This window comes from Rosa chinensis, chromosome 5, assembly GCF_002994745.2.
Source record: "Rosa chinensis cultivar Old Blush chromosome 5, RchiOBHm-V2, whole genome shotgun sequence".
Taxonomy (NCBI): Eukaryota; Viridiplantae; Streptophyta; class Magnoliopsida; order Rosales; family Rosaceae; genus Rosa; species Rosa chinensis.
In genome coordinates this window covers 2,160,766-2,181,436 of record NC_037092.1, presented here as the reverse complement: position 1 = coordinate 2,181,436, position 20,671 = coordinate 2,160,766, and the positions used below count along the sequence as shown (strand labels likewise).

Sequence of the window (20,671 nt, the reverse complement as noted above, 5' to 3'; positions counted from 1 at the left end):
TGGTGGCCAAAATTCTTACCCTATTTAACTCTTTTATCTTCGGGCCTGGAGATTGATCGTGACTGGCTATAGTTTTCTACTCTTATGTCACAAAAATAATAATCAATCAAGAAAATGCCTAGCAAAGTTAGCCTGCATTTGATACTTAACATTACGGAAGGCAAAGCAAGATACGGGAAAAGCAAAACACAACAGACTTCTTAATTGTCTGCAAGATAGCTTTCCAAAAGAAACTGGAGTGATAACCATAATAAAAACTGAAAAAACGAACATCATCATCCGAAAAGCATGAATTGTGACCGAAATGAAAAAACCGGCCCAACCAGCCTGGTGCTACGGAGCTTTATCTAAGATTGTGCAGGTGAAATGGCATCTGCAATATCACATTCCATACTGTCAACAGCACCAGAAGGAGGTTCACCCATGGCTGAAGGAATGGATCCTACAGATGCAACAGTCCCTCCCCCTAACACCTGACTCGGCTTTGGTGCAGCCTCTTCTTCCATCAGATTGTCAACTGGTTTAATGGCTGCAAATGCAGGTTCTGCAACCAGAAGAGTTTGGTTGAGCTCAAGATGTAGGCTCTTTACCACATCCTGAACCAATGCACTCTTTTCAGAACCCACATCCTCAGGTTGAATTTGAGGATCCTTACATACAGTCTCAACTCCCAGTATGACAGAACTGGTTGCGGGTTCAGCAAATACAGGAGTTTGATTGAGTTCAACGTTCACACTTTTTACCTCATCATCAACCAATTGACTCCTTTCAGTATCCACAGTCTGAGGTTGAATTTGAGGAGCCTTGCATACAGTTTCAACGCTTTGTATGGTAGCCATTGCAGGAGCAGCTTCAGCAAATAGAGGAATATGGTTGAGTTCAAAATTCATGCTCTTTACGTCGTCCTGAACCAATGCACTGCTTTCAGAACCCACAGCCTGAGGTTGAATTGGAGGATCCTTACATACTGTGTCTATGCTTAGTACCTCACCAATTGGTTCAGATGATGTTTCTGTCTTTGATTCTTTATTGTCCTCTACACCAGTTGGCTCTGTTATTGTTGTGGCCGGTTCAACTTCCTCCAACACTTTTTCCTGTTCAACAACTTCATCATTCTCAGACTTTGTCATTACATGGGTGGATTGGTTATCAAGTCCAGGATCCAAAGGTTGCTGTGGTGTGACTTTACCTCCCAAGACAGGGGCATCATTCTTTGGCAAATTATTCTCAGACTTTGTCATTACATGGGTGGATTGGTTATCAAGTCCAGGATCCAAAGGTTGCTGTGGTGTGACTTTACCTCCCAAGACAGGGGCATCATTCTTTGGCAAATTATCAACCGGAAGATTTACAAAAGAGGACTCCGGGATGCAAGGGAAAGATTGACTTCTAAGAGACTCCTGGATGCGTTGGCTTTGAAGAGACTCTGGGATGCCAGAGAAAGATTGACTTCTAAGAGTCTCCGGGATGCCACACTGAGGAATACGGGGAGGAATTTGGTCTGGAATTGCAGGTATTTGCTTTTTCACCTCAACAGGTGGCCTGTTACTTTGCTCTGATGGCCGGGCAGAACCATAAAGATGAGATTGCAGGTTGACAGCTGGTATTGGAACTTCTTTTCTTTTGCACATCTTAACATTAGGAGCAACATCATTTGCTGCAGTGACTGGAGTGAACTTTCCCGGAAGAAATACAACACCCCTCAGCTGAGTGTCGGTGTCTTCTACCTTAACATTCAGAAGATAGCCGGCATCAAATGAACCTTCAATAACACCAGAAACCACTCGACCCACCATTTCATCTTCACCATCATCGTTAGTACCCGCACTCTGTTTGTTTTTCTTCAAACTATCAGGTCCTGGCATTGCAGGCGTGCTCTCTCCGTGAACTAAATTCTCATCCTTTCGTGGACGTCCACGTTTCCGCTTCATAGGGAGATCTGGCGAAGATAAAGAGCTTGTTCCTTGACTCTGATTCATACTGCAGAGAAAGATTCCCTGGTTTTCAAAATTTCCCCTGCAAGGAAGAAAATGATTTTAATCATGTTATAGTCTTGCTTACCTGAATGAACATTTGGTGACGGAAAAATATATTATATGACTACAACGACATTAATTGGTCAATGCATTGTTAAAAGAGTTGCACTCTATGATATCTGGGTCTGAATAGTCTGGTATTTCCTCACCAAGAAATGAGTAGTCATGGACAAGTTGCAGTAAGACTTCTAAAAGTAGATATGCCCATCAGGCATTGTTGTTGAAAAAGAGACCACAGGTTGGCAAGTAAAATGGAGCTCCCGCAGCGTAACTACTTTCACCCTTAATCACAAACATAGCAGTGAACATAAAATGATGAATCAGTTCCTCTTCCTAAGATAGGTATGTCCATTGAAGTGGCGTAAATCAAACAAGAATTAGATCACGAGGATTTATGTATATATCAAACCAAAAGTTCAAAGAAAGACCAACTTGCATAAGAACACCTCAAGATCTGTATGGATCATCAGATCTCCACTGATTTTTGTACAATTACATGTTTATATATATAATAATGAAAAAACAAAATTAAAAAAAAGTATAAATAGGTAATCAGAAGAAAGATCTCAAACTTCTCACCAATATATGACCAGGACTGAAGGAATCAGTAGACTTAGACCCCTTCACACTTATGTCACTCTCGATATTAACAGAGGATGAAGTGTAGAGGCAGAGAGGGGAAAGGTTCATACTTATAAGGAATCGTAATAAGAACTGGAAAAGATCCACATTTAAAAGAGCACTTGTACTTAAAAATAAAAAATAGCTATGAATACAGGCTGGGAGCTCAGAAGAAAAAATAAAATCAGGCCAGTAAAGTAGTACAAAAACTTTGCCTATTCCAAACTTATCATAGCCCAATCCTGAAGAACATCAGAAGCAGGAACATCTGCATAGGGTACAGTCCAAAACTGAACCGCCCTCAAATCCCTCTTGTTCCCAAAATTTTAGGAATTTCTGAGTGAAGTTACTTCCCAGCTCCCACTCCTGGAATCTCATTAGTTTCAAACCTTCCTTATAGAAGCTATATCAACAACTGACCATAATAGTTCCATCAATTACTGTTCTAAATCATCAAAAGCTTCCATATTCCACCGAAACTAAAAGCACGGTAACTAATACAAGAGCCACCTTCATACAACCTTATCACATTTCCCACAAAGCTACAGCGTCATGTTAAAAGCAAGTTGTAAACATATCTTCACATAATCAGTAAATATCAAACAAAACTCCACAAGTCCTAACCCATACGAAACCATAATAATAGATGACATACTGATACCCCCTCCACCCTTGTACAGGCAACACTTCTAAACCAAAATTTTCCCCAATATATTCAGTTTATTAACAGTTAATACTTTCTCAGTGGCAGAGACAATACATTTTTTGCAATAACAACTTTTGAAGACGATATCAGTGAACTACGGTTGTAAGTTTGATATTTCTAATGCCCCATTACATTTTTGTTTTGTGTTTTTTCCTTTAATGCACCACATATCCAATATTTCGCATTCATAACCTTTCAAAAATCTAATATCACATGTGATCTCTCTTGTTTCAGATACATTGAGGGTAGTTACAAGTTGATAACAATCTCTAACTCAAACTAATCTAAAACAAGCACAATGAATCAACAAAGCAAACGAAAAATAAAAACAAAAACAAGAACCACAAAAAGATTCAATCTTTACAAAACACAACAAAAATTACTCATCTCACTCACCCCAAACCCACACGTAATCCCAGCTCAGTGATCAAAATGGGCCATATATAAATGTAAACAAAAAGACTGAATCTTTGGTTTCCTGACATCAAACCCTAAAGCTACCATGATAAAAAAACAAAAAAAACAGAGTGATTAGCAATCAAATCAAACCAAAGCGTGAAGAACTTACAAGTGGGCGGCGAGGAACTTCTCAGAATTCAACTTTGGATTTTTGGGTTTGGGAGTGAGATTCTGTTTATGCGGGAAATGGAGAATTGGCCCGAAACAGATGGAAATAGGGGTCTCTGCAAATCTGAATATTATAATAATCCCTTTTTCTCCTATTTTGGACGCGGGAATGCGCTCCTTATTATTATTATTATTTTGAGAATATTATTATTTTTCTTTTTATGATTTTTGCCACCACTACAATTTCATGTCCCAAACTCCCAACTAATATTATAGGAGCGATAAATTTTCACAAAAACTATATTAGAATCCGAAAATTAGTAGGTTCGATAATAATGTATGATAATACAATTTATGATAATTTAACAAGTTGTTCTGAATAATGTAAACAAATATAAACGGGACTCCAAATTGCATTATCCGTAATCCTTATGGTAATTCTTTAGTTGCAGCATGCAGGGTGTTGGGTTCTACAAGTACATTAACTGCAGAAGCTACTGCATTAAGAGAAGGTCTTCATACAACTTGTCTTCAAGGATTCAATCAAATTATAATGGAAGGTGACTCTAAGTTACTCATAGACTACATATATGGAAGGGCTACGATTCTTTGGACTCTTAAGATATTAATCCGAGATATTAAATATTTAGCGGAGAAATTTCAAGATATTATTTTTAGTCATATATATATATATATATATATATATCAAGAAGCTAATTTTGTAGCCAATCATCTAGTTTCATTAGCATATAACCTTACTAATCCTAGAATCTGGTCTTTCTCCTTACCCCTTTCAGTGTACCTAGCATTTCAGTTAGATCAGCTGAGAGGTATATATATATATATATATATATATATATATATATATATATATATATATATATATATGAGGCCCGTTCCAAAGCGGACATCCGCACTTCGTTAAAGTGCGGACGGCGACGCGAGGCTTGCAGGAGGGAGGCCGGAGGCATCTCAAATGGTTCTGGGCAGCGTTCGAGGTCGGAGGAGGTCGGGGTTGCAGGTTTTGGGCAGCAACCCGACCTGCAACTGTAGGTTTTTTGGGCAGTGCTGCAATGACGTCGCAGGTGACTCCCCTGACTGTAGACCTTTCCGCGAGACCCCTAGCGTCCTTCCGACAGCCCCCGCTGCTCCATCGCGCCCCTAGTCGAGCTGCAGCATCGCCGTTCGCACTTTAGCGAAAGTGCGGACGTCCTCTTTGGAACGGCTCCGTGTGTGTGTATGTGTATTGTGTGTGTGTGTGTGTGTGTGTGTGTGTGTGTGTGTGTGTGTAAACGGGGCTCTGAAACTGAAAAGTCGAGATCAAGTTGGATCAGCCTAACTTTCTATTGCCAAAGAATTCCTTGTAGTCTGAGACAAGAAAGGAAAATTTTATGCTCTTTTTTTTTTTAAGGATATATTGAGAATTCATAAGTTAGTGAGTAATATCAACGTACGAAAAAGGAAAAGGAGATTAAACACGAATGATTTGCCAATATTTTATATGTACAAAATTACATATATGCACGGTTTAATTTAAGGGAGCTATTTATGACAGGAAAATTACAAAATGTGTAGCAGCGGCTAACGAGATATACCTCAAGGTTCCAAGTGGAGATGTATATGATGTGTAAAGGGCAGATGTGGGCAAAAAGAGGTTGGCCAGAATTTGCAAAAGATTACTCCCTAGAACATGGATACACCTTAGATTTTAATTACGAAGGCAAATATTCGCTTTTGAAAGTAGACCTTTATGATAGGACTAATTCGAAGATTAACTATGATGATCCATTAAGTTCAAGCAGTGATGAGACGAAGGCAAACATTCGCTTTTGAAAGTAGACACTCTATGATAGGACTAATTCGAAGATTAACTATGATGATCCATTAAGTTCAAGCAGTGATGAGGAACAGAATGTATCTGGATTCTGGAGGTATGTGTGCGAATTTGGTTATGTTTGTGTAAATGTGTATTTAGAGTTTTATTCAGGTTCTATTTATGTTTTGGGAGGATCATGGATCAGAATTTGCAATTTGCAGCTTGCATGGTAATCCCCACACCCCCCCAAAAAAAAAAAAACAAAAACCCAAAAAACAAATACAATAACACCCTGCACCTATTGAATCTGGAAGTTCCACCTTATTAGTACTCAGTTAACTTTTTAATTATCATTTGCTTGGAGTGAAACCGGCAGAAAATAAATACTTATATATAAGTCATAGTCCATTGACAATTGAATGATATGAGTGTTGTAGAGAAAAGGAATTTGGGAGAATGCAACTAGGCTAAAGTAATCTTGTTTGGACTAGGCACACTAGAATTCTACCTCTTGCAACACAGAGATGATTTTTTTTCATCTTTGACGGGGAAAGATGATTGTCCCCCTGAAAAATCTTGTTATCAAATAACTGTCCGTTGACCGTAGTCTCTGGGTCTTCGTTGTAGTAATGATTTTAGACCTTTTACAGAGATGAGAATTATAGAACTCACACAATATCTATGAACATTGGTATGGAGGAGCTTAAGTCTTTGGGTTTGAGTTGGTTTGGTTGGAGGCCCGGTGCTTTGGGTATAAATAAGTTTGTGGAAGAAATTTTGGGATATGCTGTTGGATTGGGGGGCTTGGCTTGCTGCTAATACCCATTGCTCCAAGAGATGCTATGGTGATAACCAATGGCGTATTGTCTTCTTCTTTACATGTTGGTATATTTGGAAGTGGAGGAATAAAGGGGTATTTGAGGAAAACTTCCAATGGCCACTGCTTCCCTTGAAGATTATCACTGACACTGTTACTGAATGGTCTTTAGCCCAAGCCAAACCACCTGATTCAAATGTGAGGTCTGTTATTGATTTAAAATGGTCAAAACCTGATGTAGGATGGGTAAAACTCAATGTTGATGGAGCTACATCCAATTCTGGTAACATTGGTGCTGGGGGTGTGCTTAGAGATCATAATGGAACCTGGATAAAAGGTTTTTCTTCATACATGGGATATGGCAAAGTCATCGAGGCTGAGGCTTGTGTTATCTAAGTGTAATTTGGACACTGACATAGGCACTATCTACATGGAGCAACCTCCTCCTCAAATGATCAATGTCTTCCATGATGATTTGAGTGAAGTTCCTAGATCTAGGAAAGTTTGTAATGCCTTAAGTTAGTGTTCTTGTTTTTGGATCTTTTTAGGCCCCCATCTTACCAAAAAAAAAGAAGAAGTTTTGGGACTAAAGGCGGAGGGTGGTAGCAAGAGTACGTTTTCGACGGCAATGACGTGGACCATGTACTAGGCTGCCCAGAGGAGTTGGCCTCTCAATCAAGAGAGAATCTTGCGTAGGGCACCCGCACGGGACACGTGGTGGGGAGGGCCAATCACTGTCCAGCAGGGGGGGTGTTTTGGATATTTCACTTTAGGGAGCAGGGGCATTTTCAGAAAAGATGGAAAATTTTCTTGCTTCTGATTGGATGGCCGTAAGGCCACGTGGTGGGGAAACCCCCACCTAAGTATTTGTCCTCAATCAATAGACCGTTGGATCATAAGTTTTAGACTTTCAGACCAAAAAGTGCAGAAAAGAAATGGTGGGCCCACAAATCCAATTTGACCCAAAAAGAGAAAAAATAAGATTAGGGAAAGAAAAGGCCCACAAGCCACGTACTTATGTCGGTTCTATCTCTCTCTCTCTCTCTCTCTCTATCTCTCTCAGAGACTCACTGCGCGTATAAAATAGACCCAAAAGCCATAGATCTCAAAGAAAGAAAAAGCCATAGATCTGGATCTCGAAACCCCCAATTCCAATTGAGCTTGATCATTATGACCCTGTTGTTGAGAAATATATCGGATTTGGACCTGGACGATCCCCGACGGTGGGAGCCGCCAGAAGACGAGACGCTGCGGTTTTTATGGGACACGGGTCGTGTCTCGGTTTCATGTATGTTGTTTGTTTAGATTTGGAGTTTGCCTGCTTTGGTTCAATTTTAGTTTATGGGAATTGTTTTGGTTTTCGGATGATCAGATTTTATAATTGCTCGATGATCAGATTTTGGTTCAATTTGATAGGATCAGATTTTGATAGGATCAGATTTTGGTTCAATTTAATAGGATCAGAGTTTGGTTCATTTTGATAGGATCAGATTTTGGTTCATTTCTATCAAATTCCATTGCCTTGAGATATGATGCATGCTTTTTTATTTTTTATTTTGACCCACTGTTCAAATTCTATATCTGAATTTTTATGGAGTAGACAGTAAAACTATCTGTTTGATTTATATTAAGAACATCTTAACAAACAGAAAGTTTCAAGTCTAGAATCGGCAGATTTAGCTTGTATATTGCTGAAAATTAGTTGCGTAGATCTTGTGTAATTGCTTTTATATTCGTCTCTCATAACTTTGTACTACTAGCGTTGTGCCTGTGTATCGGTTTGTTGATGGGATCATAGATGATAGCGGCGGCTACCTCTGCAAGCTTTGCCTTTTACATAATATATTCCATCCAAGATTGAAGATTCTTTGCTGATTTTTTTTTTTTTTTTTTGTCTTCTGTCGACAGTGTTTGAATTGCTTTCCTTACATGAAAAACGATGCAACAACGCACAAGAACCAAACCCTCGTGACTGTACGCCTCAGGCGGAACAACAAAAACAAAGTCGCAGACGCCGACGCCTAATTCATGAATGTATTAATAGGGAGCTTCCTCTTTCAAAGAGACATGCAAAGGGACTTGGTTATCATCCTCGCACAATGGGTGTTGATACTAATGACTCTCATGCAAAACCTTCTACTCATTCTGCTGTCACGTCCTGTAACTGTTGTGGTATCACCCACTGGCGTCGACATTGCCCAAACCGTGATCAACGTGCTCCAGTATTGGGATCAGAAACAAAATCAAAATCTGCTGCTGGCAGCGACAACAGTTCATGTGAGACCAAAGAATAATCACAACTTTCAGAAACTAGCACATACGAGAATTGCTGATCCTAATCAACTTTATAGAGGACTCCGAAGTTTATTGGGATATTAGTTCTCTCGCACCATACATTTGCCAAATGTATTTTGCTTGGATAATTTTGTTGATGTGGTTCTTAAAGATGGAAGGCATGATGAGCCTGGTGTTTTGTATCGAGGTTGCTTGTTTGTGATGCTTTCCAGATGGTTAACAAAATAGTTAGGGTTTGTCGAGAAGGTTAAAACAGGTTCTAGCAACTGGAAGTGATTTGGTCTTTATATTACAGTTCCATTGATTATCTAGAGTGTTCAGTCATAAAGGCTAACCATGACCATACATGTTTACAAGCATATTCTTGCATTGCAGTGTGGGTTTAAGTTGAAAGTTATAGGTAATTGATGATGGATTAACTGGGACATCCTTACCTGCTACTAGTTTTTTAATTTTCAGCCGATAAAGACATGTTTGAAGTTTTACAACCATAATAATTGCCTTACAATTGGCTGTTTTGGTATTAATTGTCGGTTTGATTATTTTTGTTTCCAAAATCATTGTTATGTTCTTCCCATTATGTTGTTGCTTGTCTTCCAGTTAGTGCTCGTGTAATGTAAAACTATCATGGAATATGCTATTATTCTTTTGTTCCTCAATGAAATCATTCTGTACTTGTTAACAGGTCAAGAATCCCACAGCTCGCATTGAACACGAAGCCAGTACCTCCAAAATTGGTGAGGACCAGCTATTTTACTTTCAGCAAAGGGGAATAGACTATGAGAAAGCCATGGCTGCCATGATATCTGGTTTTTGCCAGGCAGTATTCAATGAGCTTCCTGATGAGTTTGGGTCTGAGGTGAATCAACTGATTGGCTTGAAGCTGGAAGGAACAGTGGGGTAGATAATTGTAACAGGACATGTAAGGTGAGTCAAGCAAATCCAATCTTTTTGTCAATGCGTGTAAAATCCAAGTAGTTTGCAAGAGACCTTGTCCTTGTACCTTATAAGATGGCTAGAATATGCACAAGTATGTACATAAATATTTGATGTAAATGTGTATCCTCAGTTGCCAGATTGTCCCACAGTAACTTGTTGAGATAGAAGCACTAATAACGCGCAGAAAACATGTTGTGACAGAACTTTGCTTCTTGTTTGGCATTAATGTGTTGGTTATGAATTACGCTTTAAGCTCAAGAATGTGTCAAAGTTGCCCATTTTACAGTTTTGTGTTGTTTTTACTTTTAATACTTAAGGTTTATTGGATAAGTCCAGTACAGTTTTGGTGTTAGAATTGCATGAATTTTTTGAAATCTAAGCAGTTTCGGCAGAATAACACTGTAACAAAGGCACCAAAAGAAAATGAAAAGAAGAAAGGAAACTCAGATACCGGTTGTAAGTTTTTATTGATAACAAACAAAGGCACCTCAAAGATTTGGGCAAAGATGGTGTTTATGTAACCTAAATCAAATTGGAACACCCCACCCGAAAAAAACACCCCCAAACAGAAAAACAGCATATCTGCTTAAACTGAATGTCAGACTTGAAGAATGTAGCCTACTTGCATTTAGGTATTGACAAGCAAAGCAGAAATTGCTTTCGGCTGAGAATCTAAGTTGGCTGTACTTGAATAATACGAGTTTTCAATACACTGACAATAATGCTACATCTGTCTTCTGGGAAGAACATACATGAACTGTGGAAAGTCCATCAGTTTTTGACTTTTTGCATACTACTACATTTCTCCTCTAGCTTTTGGTTTTAGGTGTGGATCTTTTATGAGACAAAAGCATAAGCTGATACACAAAGAGCATTTGATTTCATTCACTCCAGTTGTTGCTTTTCTTTCTCCAACTGCAAATCTAATTCCTCAAAACGAACAATCCTACCTTGAATCTCTTTCATTGCTGCTCCAGATATAGCCTTAATTTATATTTAGGATTATTATCACAAATGGTACCTGAACTTATCATCTATTTTATCGATGGTACCTGAACTTCAATTTTGATCACAACCAGTACCTGAACTTTTCAATTTCATTTTAAATGGTACCTAAGGCCACCTTTGATCACTATTCCAGCCAAAAAAGCCAAATCTAAAAAAACTAAAAACAAAAAAACAAGTTCAAGGCAAGTCTATCACCAAAAATCATCACTATATATGATTGCAACCCTCGAAATCATCAAAAATCATCACTATGATCGCCTCCCATGCCGTTTTTAGTCGGAATAGTGATCGGAGGTGGCTCTAGGTACCATTTAAAATGAAATCGAAAAGTTCGGGTACTGGTTGTGATCAAAATTGAAGTTCAGGTACCATCGATAAGATTGAGGTATAGTTCAGGTACCATTTGTGATAATAACCCTTATATTTAACCCCAAAACATATACTCGTTTTGTCCCAACAAATACAAAAGACAAGGTTCATTTGGAACGTAGTTAACTCTAGGAATCAATAACTTTCTCAGCCGGTGGAAAACTGGATATGTTAACTCTGTATTGGTTGTCTAAGAATCAGCCGCCTTAATACAAATTTGGTTGAACCTTCAATATGTTTACCGAAAAGTTTGATCAGTCGTCTGAAGGTAGGGCAAAAGACTACCATCTAAGTCTATAAGACAAACACACACATATTGATTTAAGTCAACGAGGAGCTGGGTAACGTTTTAGCTGCATATTCAAAATATTGTTAATGATTCTCTCCTCCTCCCAAATCAAGTCAGCATCTCCGAAATTGATTTGTTCATAATTGTAATTAATGTATAGCTCGATCTCCAAGCATTCCTGTACACTATATATATATGTATGTATCGTTGTAAACATATCAATATCAAGGAATATATTTTCTACAGTTTTAACTACCAAACAAAGTGGCTGAAACTTAAGAGAAATGTACAACTGATAAACAAAATCTTTTTGAGCTGGTCAATGGGGCAACCGTCATTGCATATGTAATCAGCGGAAAATTTTAAACTTAGGACTCAAATATTTTTTTTTTGGTGGAATAATTCATTAGTTGTTTTGTTGACTTGACATTTTTATTGCTGGTGCCTGGAGATAGTTGTCTTTAATTAAACCAGATAGCAGATTGGCAAAAGGCACAACCATTCTGCAGTTTTTACTTCACATACATCACTTGCTATTAATCATTTTTCATTGTGATCCAGTTTCTAATACATACAATGGCTGAAGCACTCATCTTGATGCTTCTAGAGAAATTGGCTTCTGTAACTTTTCAACTCACAGAAAAAAAGGTGAGACTGGTTTTGGATGTTGAGAAAGAAGTTGAAGAATTCACTGGAAATCTTGAAGCAATTCAAGCTGTGCTTGAGGATGCAGAGCAGAAGCAAGTCAAGGATGCAAGCGTGAGGAATTGGTTGGATAAGCTCAAGGAAGTGTCCTATAAGATGGATGACGTGCTGGATGAGTGGAACACTGAAATTAGTTCTCTTGCACTAAATTCTTGTTTTTTATTCTTATTCAGAGTCTGGTAAATCTTCAAAGATTGTCAAAGAAGTTGATCGCAACAATTTATTTGAAATTTGCACAAGAATATGAATGAATCCAAATAAAGCTAGGAGACTATTATGTCACTCATACTATTCAAGTACCAATCAATACTAGGCTACTAGCTAGAAGAGACTTAACAAGCTAACGGTTAAGGGGAAGCAAGGTTATAAAATAAATAGTGAAAAATAGTATTACATGAAACCAACTAGGGGGTCGACAGTTTCTTCTGGCTTAGGTGAAATCGAAGGTGGCTCTTGCTTTGATGCTCTTAAGCTTTGAGCAGCCTTCTGAATATCACGCTCACAGGCTTCAATAGCTCCTTCAACCTCCTGTATTGCTCTTAAACCTTGCTTCCAGATCAGCAATCTGAGTAAACTGTTCTGTTATGTCAAGTTAAACTTGGATAAGTTTTTGATGTTGATTGATTTGATTCAGATTTTGGGTTTCTTTTTTGTTTTTGTGAAAATAATAGTATATTGAAAACAAAAATCACATGTCATGATTCACATTTTTTAGCGCGACAAGAGATATAAAACTTAAGTAATACAGTACTAAAAATGTAGAAATCGAAACATTAAACTCAGACCATGATGCAACTATTTGCCATTTTACTCATAAAAGCTAATTCCATTTTTTAGGCCAAGAATACTTCCTTCTTTTTTAGACCATCTTAATTTTTCAGAAGTTTATTAGCTAATGTTAAACCAAACTTTTTAGTAGTCTAAATTGCTAGCTAGGGATGGGTTCACGAAACCGAAATCGAAAAAAAAAACTAAACAGAAGTCGGAAAAAAAAACAGCATCGAAAAACAAAAACTGAACTGTACCAAGTACTAGTTGGTTCGATTTAAGTTTCGACCCGTTAGAAACCGAACCGAATCGAGAACCGAAAATACCCTATCAATAAGTCCATGTCAGACACGAGACAGCTATGAATTGTAGCCACACACACACACACAAACCCGAACTCATTTCAACCTGCATGATTAAAAAGCGGGTCACGACCTGTCACGACCCATTTAATAAGCAGGTAGGCCACGGGTCAACCCGCCAACACGAAGTGAACCCGTATAACTCGATTATGCTATACTTCTTCTTAAAATTTTGGACGTTGGAGTTGGAAGTATTTGAATCCTAGGATTGGACAATTTGAAATATTTTGCTTTATCATTATTGGATTTAATTATTTATGAATTATATATAAATTATTTATATTTTTCGTCTTATGGAGTTTTTAGTGAATTTAATCAATTTATGCATTTTGTTGTTAGTTAAATAGGTCGTAGTGTTAACCCTTAAATGAGTCATTTTGTCCAACACGACACGATCTATTTATTAAATGGGTTAAGCGGGTTGGAAACGGGTAACGCGTTTAATAAATAGGTTGAGTTTGAGTTTAAATTTTTAACATGATTAATAAATGAGTTGGGTTTGAATTTGTCTCTATAGACACGATATATACCTTGACCCGACACGAACCCAAGCTAGTTGGATCATAAGTTAAAGTGGGAGTCTAAATTTCAGACCAAAAAGTGAAGAAAAGAAATGATGGGCCTCTCAATCCAATTTGACCCAAAAAGAGAAAAAAATAAAAGACGGTGGATCAGGTGTGAACAATGAACATTCAACCTACAGGCTTCTTAACCAAAATAAAAACACAAAAAAGTAGGCCTGGGCATGGTCCCAGCCCGACATGCATTTATCAAGGCCCGGGACCAAGCCCGAAATATTCGGGTCGGGCCCAAATTTCATTTTCCAACTTCGGGGACCGGAAAGGCCCGGACCAAAAAGAATGGGCCGGTCCTGCGGGTTATTTCGGTCCCAAACGTTCAATTATGCTTCTATGCTGATATTCATTTTCTGAAGGATTTCTTTCTGATTCTGACATTCTGCTTAGAGCAGTGCTTAACCCATCATACAATGCAACAAAGGAAGCTTCAAACTGAAGAAAATAACATCCAAACCAAATGAAATGAAGAAAAAGCAAGGAAATGAAATAGATAATTGCATTAAAATTGAAGGAGTCAGTTTCCTTGGGGCGATTATTGGTACCAAATCAACATCATCTAGAGCTTTCTTGCCGACAAGATTTTTTGAAGGATTTCTTTCTGATTCTAACCTTCTGGGTTGAGGCAGTATCCCAATTCCCCAACTTCATCCTTAGTTCCCTACAATATCAGAAAAGGAAAAAAGTAAAAACCACTTCAATAAAAGCTTGCAACCAGTCCATAAGAATTCCAAATTCAATCCAACAATCACAATATTGACATCGGGCTTTGCTGGAATGGCTGACTTCAACCTTCTTCCCATCCAAAACTTCTGTAATTGGACAATCAAACTTCTCAAAAATGTTGGAGCTTCGATTTCCATTTTGGGATCTGAGTCAACCTAGGGTTTAGAATGAAGGGGTTTAGAATTGGGAATTTAGGATGGGGCTTTAGAAGGCTGGGTTCTTCATTCTCTTCAAATTGGGAAATCTGGAATTAAAGGAATTAGGGTTCTTATTAGAAGAATAGAGGTTGGAGAAGAGAAAAGGCTCGGGGGGGGGGGGGGGGGGAATGAAAAAACTGGAAGGAATCAGGGAAATAGGGAATAAATGAATAATGGATCGGGCTTTTCGGGCTTTAGAATATTTGGATTACAGGGCCCGGGACCAGCCCATAAATTTCTAAATGGTCCGGGCCTATCATTTTTGTGTATTTTTTATTTCAAAGCCCGGCCCGGACCTAGCGGTCCGGATCGGTCCGATCCGGGTTTCCGGGCTTTCGGGCTAAAATGCCCAGGCCTACAAAAAAGGATGCACGGTTTGGGAAAGAAAAGGCCCAGGCCCTGAACAGAACCAATCAAGTTACGCCACGTTTTCATGTCGGCTCTCTCTCTCTCTCTCTCTGCGCGTATAAAAAAGACCCAAAAGCCATAGATCTCAAAGAAAGAAAAAGCCATAGATCTGGATCTCGAAACCCCCAATTCCAATTGAGCTTGATCATTATGGCCCTGTTGTTGAGAAATATATCGGATTTGGACCTGGACGATCCCCGACGGTGGGAGCCGCCAGAAGACGAGTGGCTGCGGCGTTATTGGGACATGGGTCGTGTCTCGGTTTCATGTATGTTGTTTGTTTAGATTTGGAGTTTGCCTGCTTTGGTTCAATTTTAGTTTATGGGAATTGTTTCGGTTTTCGGATGATCAGATTTTGGTTCAATTTGATAGGATCAGATTTTGGTTCAATTTGATAGGATCAGATTTTGGTTCAATTTGATAGGATCAGATTTTGGTTCAATTTGATAGGATCAGATTTTGGTTCAATTTGATAGGATCAGATTTTGGTTCAATTCTATCAAATTCCATTGCCTTCAGATATGATGCATGCTTTTTTATTTTTTATTTTGACCCATTGTTCAATTCTATATCTGAATTTTTATGGAGTAGACAGTAAAACAATCTGTTTGATTTATATTAAGAACATCTTAACAAACAGAAAGTTTCAAGTCTAGAATCGGCAGATTTAGCTTGTATATTGCTGCGGAGATCTTGTGTAATTGCTTTTATATTCGTCTCTCATCTTGTGTAATTTTTTTTTGTCTTCTGTCGACAGCGTTAGAATTGTTTTCCTTACATGAAAAACGATGCAACAACGCACAAGAACCAAACCCTCGTGACTGTACGCCTTGGGCGGAACAACAAAAACAAAGTCGCAGACGCCGACGCCTAATTCATGAATGTATTAATAAGAAGCTTCCTTTTTCAAAGAGATATGGTTATCATCCTTGCACAGTGCGTGTTCATACTAATGTCTCTCATGCAAAACCTTCGACTCAATCTGCTGTCACGTCCTGTAACTGTTGTGGTATCACCCACTGGCGTCGACATTGCCCAAACCGTGATCAACGTGCTCCAGTATTGGGATCAGAAACAAAATCAAAATCTGCTGCTGGCAGCGACAGAAGTTCATGTGAGATCAAGGAATAATCACCACTTTCAGAAACTAGCACATACGAGAATTGCTGATCCTAATCAACTTTATAGAGGACTCCGAAGTTTATTGGGATATTAGTTCTCTCGCACCAAATTCTTATTCTTTATTGTTATTCGGAGTTTGGTAAATCTTTAAAGATTGTCAAAGAAGTTGATCGCAAGTTTCAGAAACTAGCACATATGAGAATTGCTGATCCTAATCAACTTTATCGAGGACTCTGAAGTTTATTGGGATATTAGTTCTCTTGCACCAAATTCTTGTTTTTTTATTCTTATTCGGAGTCTGGTAAATCTTCAAAGATTGTCAAAGAAGTTGATCGCAACAATTTATTTGAAATTTGCACAAGAATATGAATTAATCCAAATAAAGCTAGGAGACTATTATGTCACTCATACTATTCAAGTACCAATCAATACTAGGCTACTAGCTAGAAGAGACTTAACAAGCTAACGGTTAAGGGGAAGCAAGGTTGTAAGATAAATAGTGAAAAATAGTATTACAAGAAACCAACTAGGGGGTCGACCGTTTCTTCTGGCTTAGGTGAAATCGAAGGTGGGTCTTGCTTTGATGCTCTTAAGCTTTGAGCAGCCTTCTGAATATCACGCTCACAGGCTTCAATAGCTCTCTCAACCTACAGGGCTCTTAAACCTTGCTTCCAGATCAGCAATCTGAGCAAGCTCTTCTGTTATGTGTAACAAAGAGCGAGGTATATGATGGATAAGTTTTTGATGTTGATTGATTTGTTTCAGATTTTGTGTTTCTTTTTTGTTTTTGTGAAAATAATAGTATATTGAGGACTAAAATCACATGTCATGATTCACATTTTTTTGCACGACAAGAGATACAAAACTGAAGTAATACAGTGTTAAAAATGTTTCTAACAATAAACTCAGACCACGATGCAACTATTCGCCATTTTACTCATACAAGGTTTAGGCCGAGAATACTTCTTCTTTTTTAGACCATCTTAATTTTTCAAAAGTTTATTAGCTAATGTTAACACAAACTTTTTAGTAGTCCAAATTGCTACTAGGGATGGGGTTCACGAAACCGAAAACCAAAAAAATCAAACTGAAGTCGAAGAAAAAACCGCACCGAAAAACAAAAACCGATACGGGTACTAGTTGGTTCGATTTCAGTTTCGACCCGTTAGACACCGAACCGAATCGAGAACCCAAAATACCCTATCAACCAAGGAATAACATTGAGCCCAAGAACACAAGACCCATGAGCCCAAAGTCCAGCAATAGGTCCGTGTCAGACACGAGACAGCTATGAATTGTAGCCACACACACAAACCCGAACTCATTTCCACCTCCATCTTCGATTTATCAGTCGTTTCTGGAAACCTCTCTTCCCACCACAGAGCCATGGCTTCTCTCTTATCCAACGGTATCTCCATCTTCTCTCCCCAACCCACTTCCGACCCCCCCAAGTTCCCAAACCCCTTCCACCCCAACTTCCTCAAGCTCCAAACCCACTTCCGACCCTCCTCCTCCCGCGTCGTCAAGGTCCGCGCCGACGTCAGCTACGACCCCACCACCACCTCCCCCGACCCGACCAACAACTCCCCAGCTAAGCTCTCAACAATTGAGGAGTTTCTCCGCAACCGCGACTACGACAAGAAATTCGGGTTCAACATAGACATAGATTCGATTTCGATTCCCAAGGGGCTGTCGAGAGAGACCATTTGTTTGATCTCCAAGATTAAAGAAGAGCCGGTTTGGATGCTTGAGTTTCGTTTGAAAGCTTACGAGAAATTCCTGACCATGAAGGAGCCCAACTGGTCTGACAATCGATACCCACCTGTGAATTTTCAAGATATGTGTTACTATTCTGCGCCCAAGAAGAAGAAGAGCTTGAATAGCTTGGATGAGGCCGACCCGGAATTGCTCAAGTACTTTGATAAGTTGGGTGTGCCTTTGAATGAGCAGAATCGGCTGGCGAATGTTGCGGTTGATGCAGTGTTGGACAGCGTCTCGATCGCCACGACGCATAGGAAGACTCTGGAGGAGGCTGGGGTGATCTTCTGTTCGATTTCGGAGGCGATTAAGGAGCACCCGGATTTGGTGAAGGAGTATTTGGGGAAGGTGGTGCCGCCTGGGGACAATTACTATGCTGCTTTGAATGCTGCAGTTTTTAGTGACGGCTCGTTTTGTTATATTCCGAAAGATGTGAAATGTCCTATGCAAATTTCGACTTACTTCAGGATCAATGCGCTGGAGACGGGGCAGTTTGAGAGGACTTTGATTGTGGCGGAGGATAGGAGTTTCGTGGAGTATTTGGAGGGGTGCACAGCTCCTTCTTATGACCGGAACCAGCTTCATGCCGCGGTGGTGGAGTTGTATTGTGCTGAGGGTGCGGAGATTAAGTACTCCACGGTGCAGAATTGGTATGCTGGGGATGAGGAAGGGAAGGGAGGGATATATAATTTCGTTACCAAGAGAGGGCGTTGCGCAGGGGTGAGGTCTAAGATATCTTGGACTCAGGTGGAGACAGGGTCTGCCATTACTTGGAAGTATCCGAGTGTTGTTCTGGAGGGTGATGATTCTGTGGGGGAGTTTTACTCGGTGGCTTTGACTAATAACTATCAGCAGGCAGACACAGGGACAAAGATGATACACAAGGGGAAGAATACAAGAAGTAGGATTATTTCAAAGGGTATATCAGCTGGGAATTCAAGGAACTGTTATCGGGGCCTTGTTCAGGTTTTTTCACAGGCAGAGAATGCTCGAAATTCCTCACAGTGTGATTCAATGCTTATTGGAGATAACGCTGCTGCCAACACCTACCCATACATTGAGGTAATTGGCTTTGATCTTGTCTCTTTTATTTATGGCGTTATGGTCGTGTATGTTCTGTAATGTAATACAACTTTGCCTATTGTGTGATGATTCTTATTGGATGACATCTTTGCATTACTTTATGTTACTCTGCCATTATGCTGAAGTATTTCCTTCTCCATTAATTATCTAGAGTGTTCAGTCATAAAGGCTAACCATGACCATACATGTTTACAAGAATATTCTTGCATTGCAGTGTGGGTTTAAGTTGAAAGTTATAGATAATTGATGATGGATTAACTGGGACATCCTTACCTGTTACTAGTTTTTTAATTTTCAGCCGATAAAGACATGTTTGAAGTTTTACAACCATAATAATTGCCTTGCAATTGGCTGTTTTGGTATTAATTGTCAGTTTGATTATTTTTGTTTCCAAAATTATTGTTATGTTCTTCCCATTATGTTGTTGCTTGTCTTCCAGTCAGTGCTCGTGTAATGTAAAACTATCATGGAATATGCTATTATTTTTTTGTTCCTCAATGAAATCATTCTGTACTTGTTAACAGGTCAAGAATCCCACAGCTCGCATTGAACACGAAGCCAGTACCTCCAAAATTGGTGAGGACCAGCTATTTTACTTTCAGCAAAGGGGAATAGACTATGAGAAAGCCATGGCTGCCATGATATCTGGTTTTTGCCAGGCTGTATTCAATGAGCTTCCTGATGAGTTTGGGTCTGAGGTGAATCAACTGATTGGCTTGAAGCTTGAAGGAACAGTGGGGTAGATAATTGTAACAGGACATATAAGGTGAGTCAAGCAAATCCAATCTTTTTGTCAATGGGTGTAAAATCCTAGTTTGCAAGAGACCTTGTCCTTGTACCTTATAAGATGGCTAGAATATGCACAAGTATGTACATAAATATTTGATGTAAATGTGTATCCTCTGTTGCCAGATTGTCCCACAGTAACTTGTTGAGATAGAAGCACTAATAACGCGCAGAAAACATGTTGTGACAGAACTTTGCTTCTTGTTTGGCATTAATGTGCTGGTTATGAATTACTCTTTAAGCTCAAGAATGTGTCAAAGTTGCCCATTTTACAGTTTTGTGTTGTTTTTACTTTTAATACTTCAGGTTTATTGGATAAGTCCAGTACAGTTTTCGTGTTAGAATTGCATGAAGTTTGTGAAATCTAAGCAGTTTCAGCAGAATAACACTGTAACAAAGGCACCAAAAGAAAATGAAAAGAAGAAAGGAAACTCAGATACCGGTTGTAAGTTTTTATTGATAACAAACAAAGGCACCTCAAAGATTTGGGCAAAGATTGTGTTTATGTAACCTAAATCAAATTGGAACACCCCACCCGAAAAAAACACACCCCCAAACAGAAAAACAGCATATCTGCTTAAACTGAATGTCAGACTTGAAGAATGTAGCCTACTTGCAGTTAGGTATTGACAAGCAAAGCAGAAATTGCTTTCGGCTGAGGATCTAAGTTGGCTGTCCTTGAATAATACGAGTTTTCAGTACACTGACAATAATGCTA

At 39.0% G+C, this 20,671-nt stretch overlaps 3 protein-coding genes across 5 annotated transcripts; 2 read left to right on the top strand and 1 right to left on the bottom strand.

Annotated features, from left to right (window-relative positions):
* Positions 1 to 174: 174 nt before the first annotated feature.
* Positions 175 to 4,116, bottom strand: LOC112167630. The gene is made up of 2 exons (XM_024304674.2): positions 3,932 to 4,116; positions 175 to 2,016 (listed from the first exon to the last, which is right to left on the bottom strand). The coding sequence occupies exon 2, from the start codon at positions 1,977 to 1,979 to the stop codon at positions 348 to 350; it is 1,632 nt and encodes a 543-aa protein (XP_024160442.1). The 5' UTR covers positions 1,980 to 2,016; positions 3,932 to 4,116; the 3' UTR covers positions 175 to 347.
* Positions 4,117 to 7,620: 3,504 nt separating this feature from the next.
* Positions 7,621 to 12,456, top strand: LOC112167787 (UPF0051 protein in atpA 3'region-like). 3 transcript variants are annotated; one of them, XR_005799230.1, is made up of 3 exons: positions 7,621 to 7,851; positions 8,472 to 9,785; positions 12,025 to 12,456. XR_005799230.1 is itself a non-coding variant. In XM_024304861.2 (3 exons), exons 2-3 carry the CDS (start codon positions 8,592 to 8,594, stop codon positions 9,760 to 9,762), a joined length of 468 nt encoding a protein of 155 aa, XP_024160629.2. In that variant the 5' UTR covers positions 7,633 to 7,851; positions 8,472 to 8,591; the 3' UTR covers positions 9,763 to 10,055. The 3 variants fall into 3 exon arrangements, 1 of the variants encoding a protein (XP_024160629.2); XR_005799229.1 differs by lacking the exon at positions 12,025 to 12,456 and having other exon boundaries at positions 7,626 to 7,851; positions 8,472 to 9,258; positions 9,544 to 10,055; XM_024304861.2 differs by lacking the exon at positions 12,025 to 12,456 and having other exon boundaries at positions 7,633 to 7,851; positions 8,472 to 8,840; positions 9,544 to 10,055.
* A 5,192-nt stretch (positions 12,457 to 17,648) lies between these two features.
* LOC112167786 (UPF0051 protein ABCI8, chloroplastic) lies at positions 17,649 to 20,225 on the top strand. The gene is made up of 2 exons (XM_024304860.2): positions 17,649 to 19,146; positions 19,692 to 20,225. The coding sequence occupies exons 1-2, from the start codon at positions 17,713 to 17,715 to the stop codon at positions 19,908 to 19,910; spliced, it is 1,653 nt and encodes a 550-aa protein (XP_024160628.1). The 5' UTR covers positions 17,649 to 17,712; the 3' UTR covers positions 19,911 to 20,225.
* Positions 20,226 to 20,671: the final 446 nt, after the last annotated feature.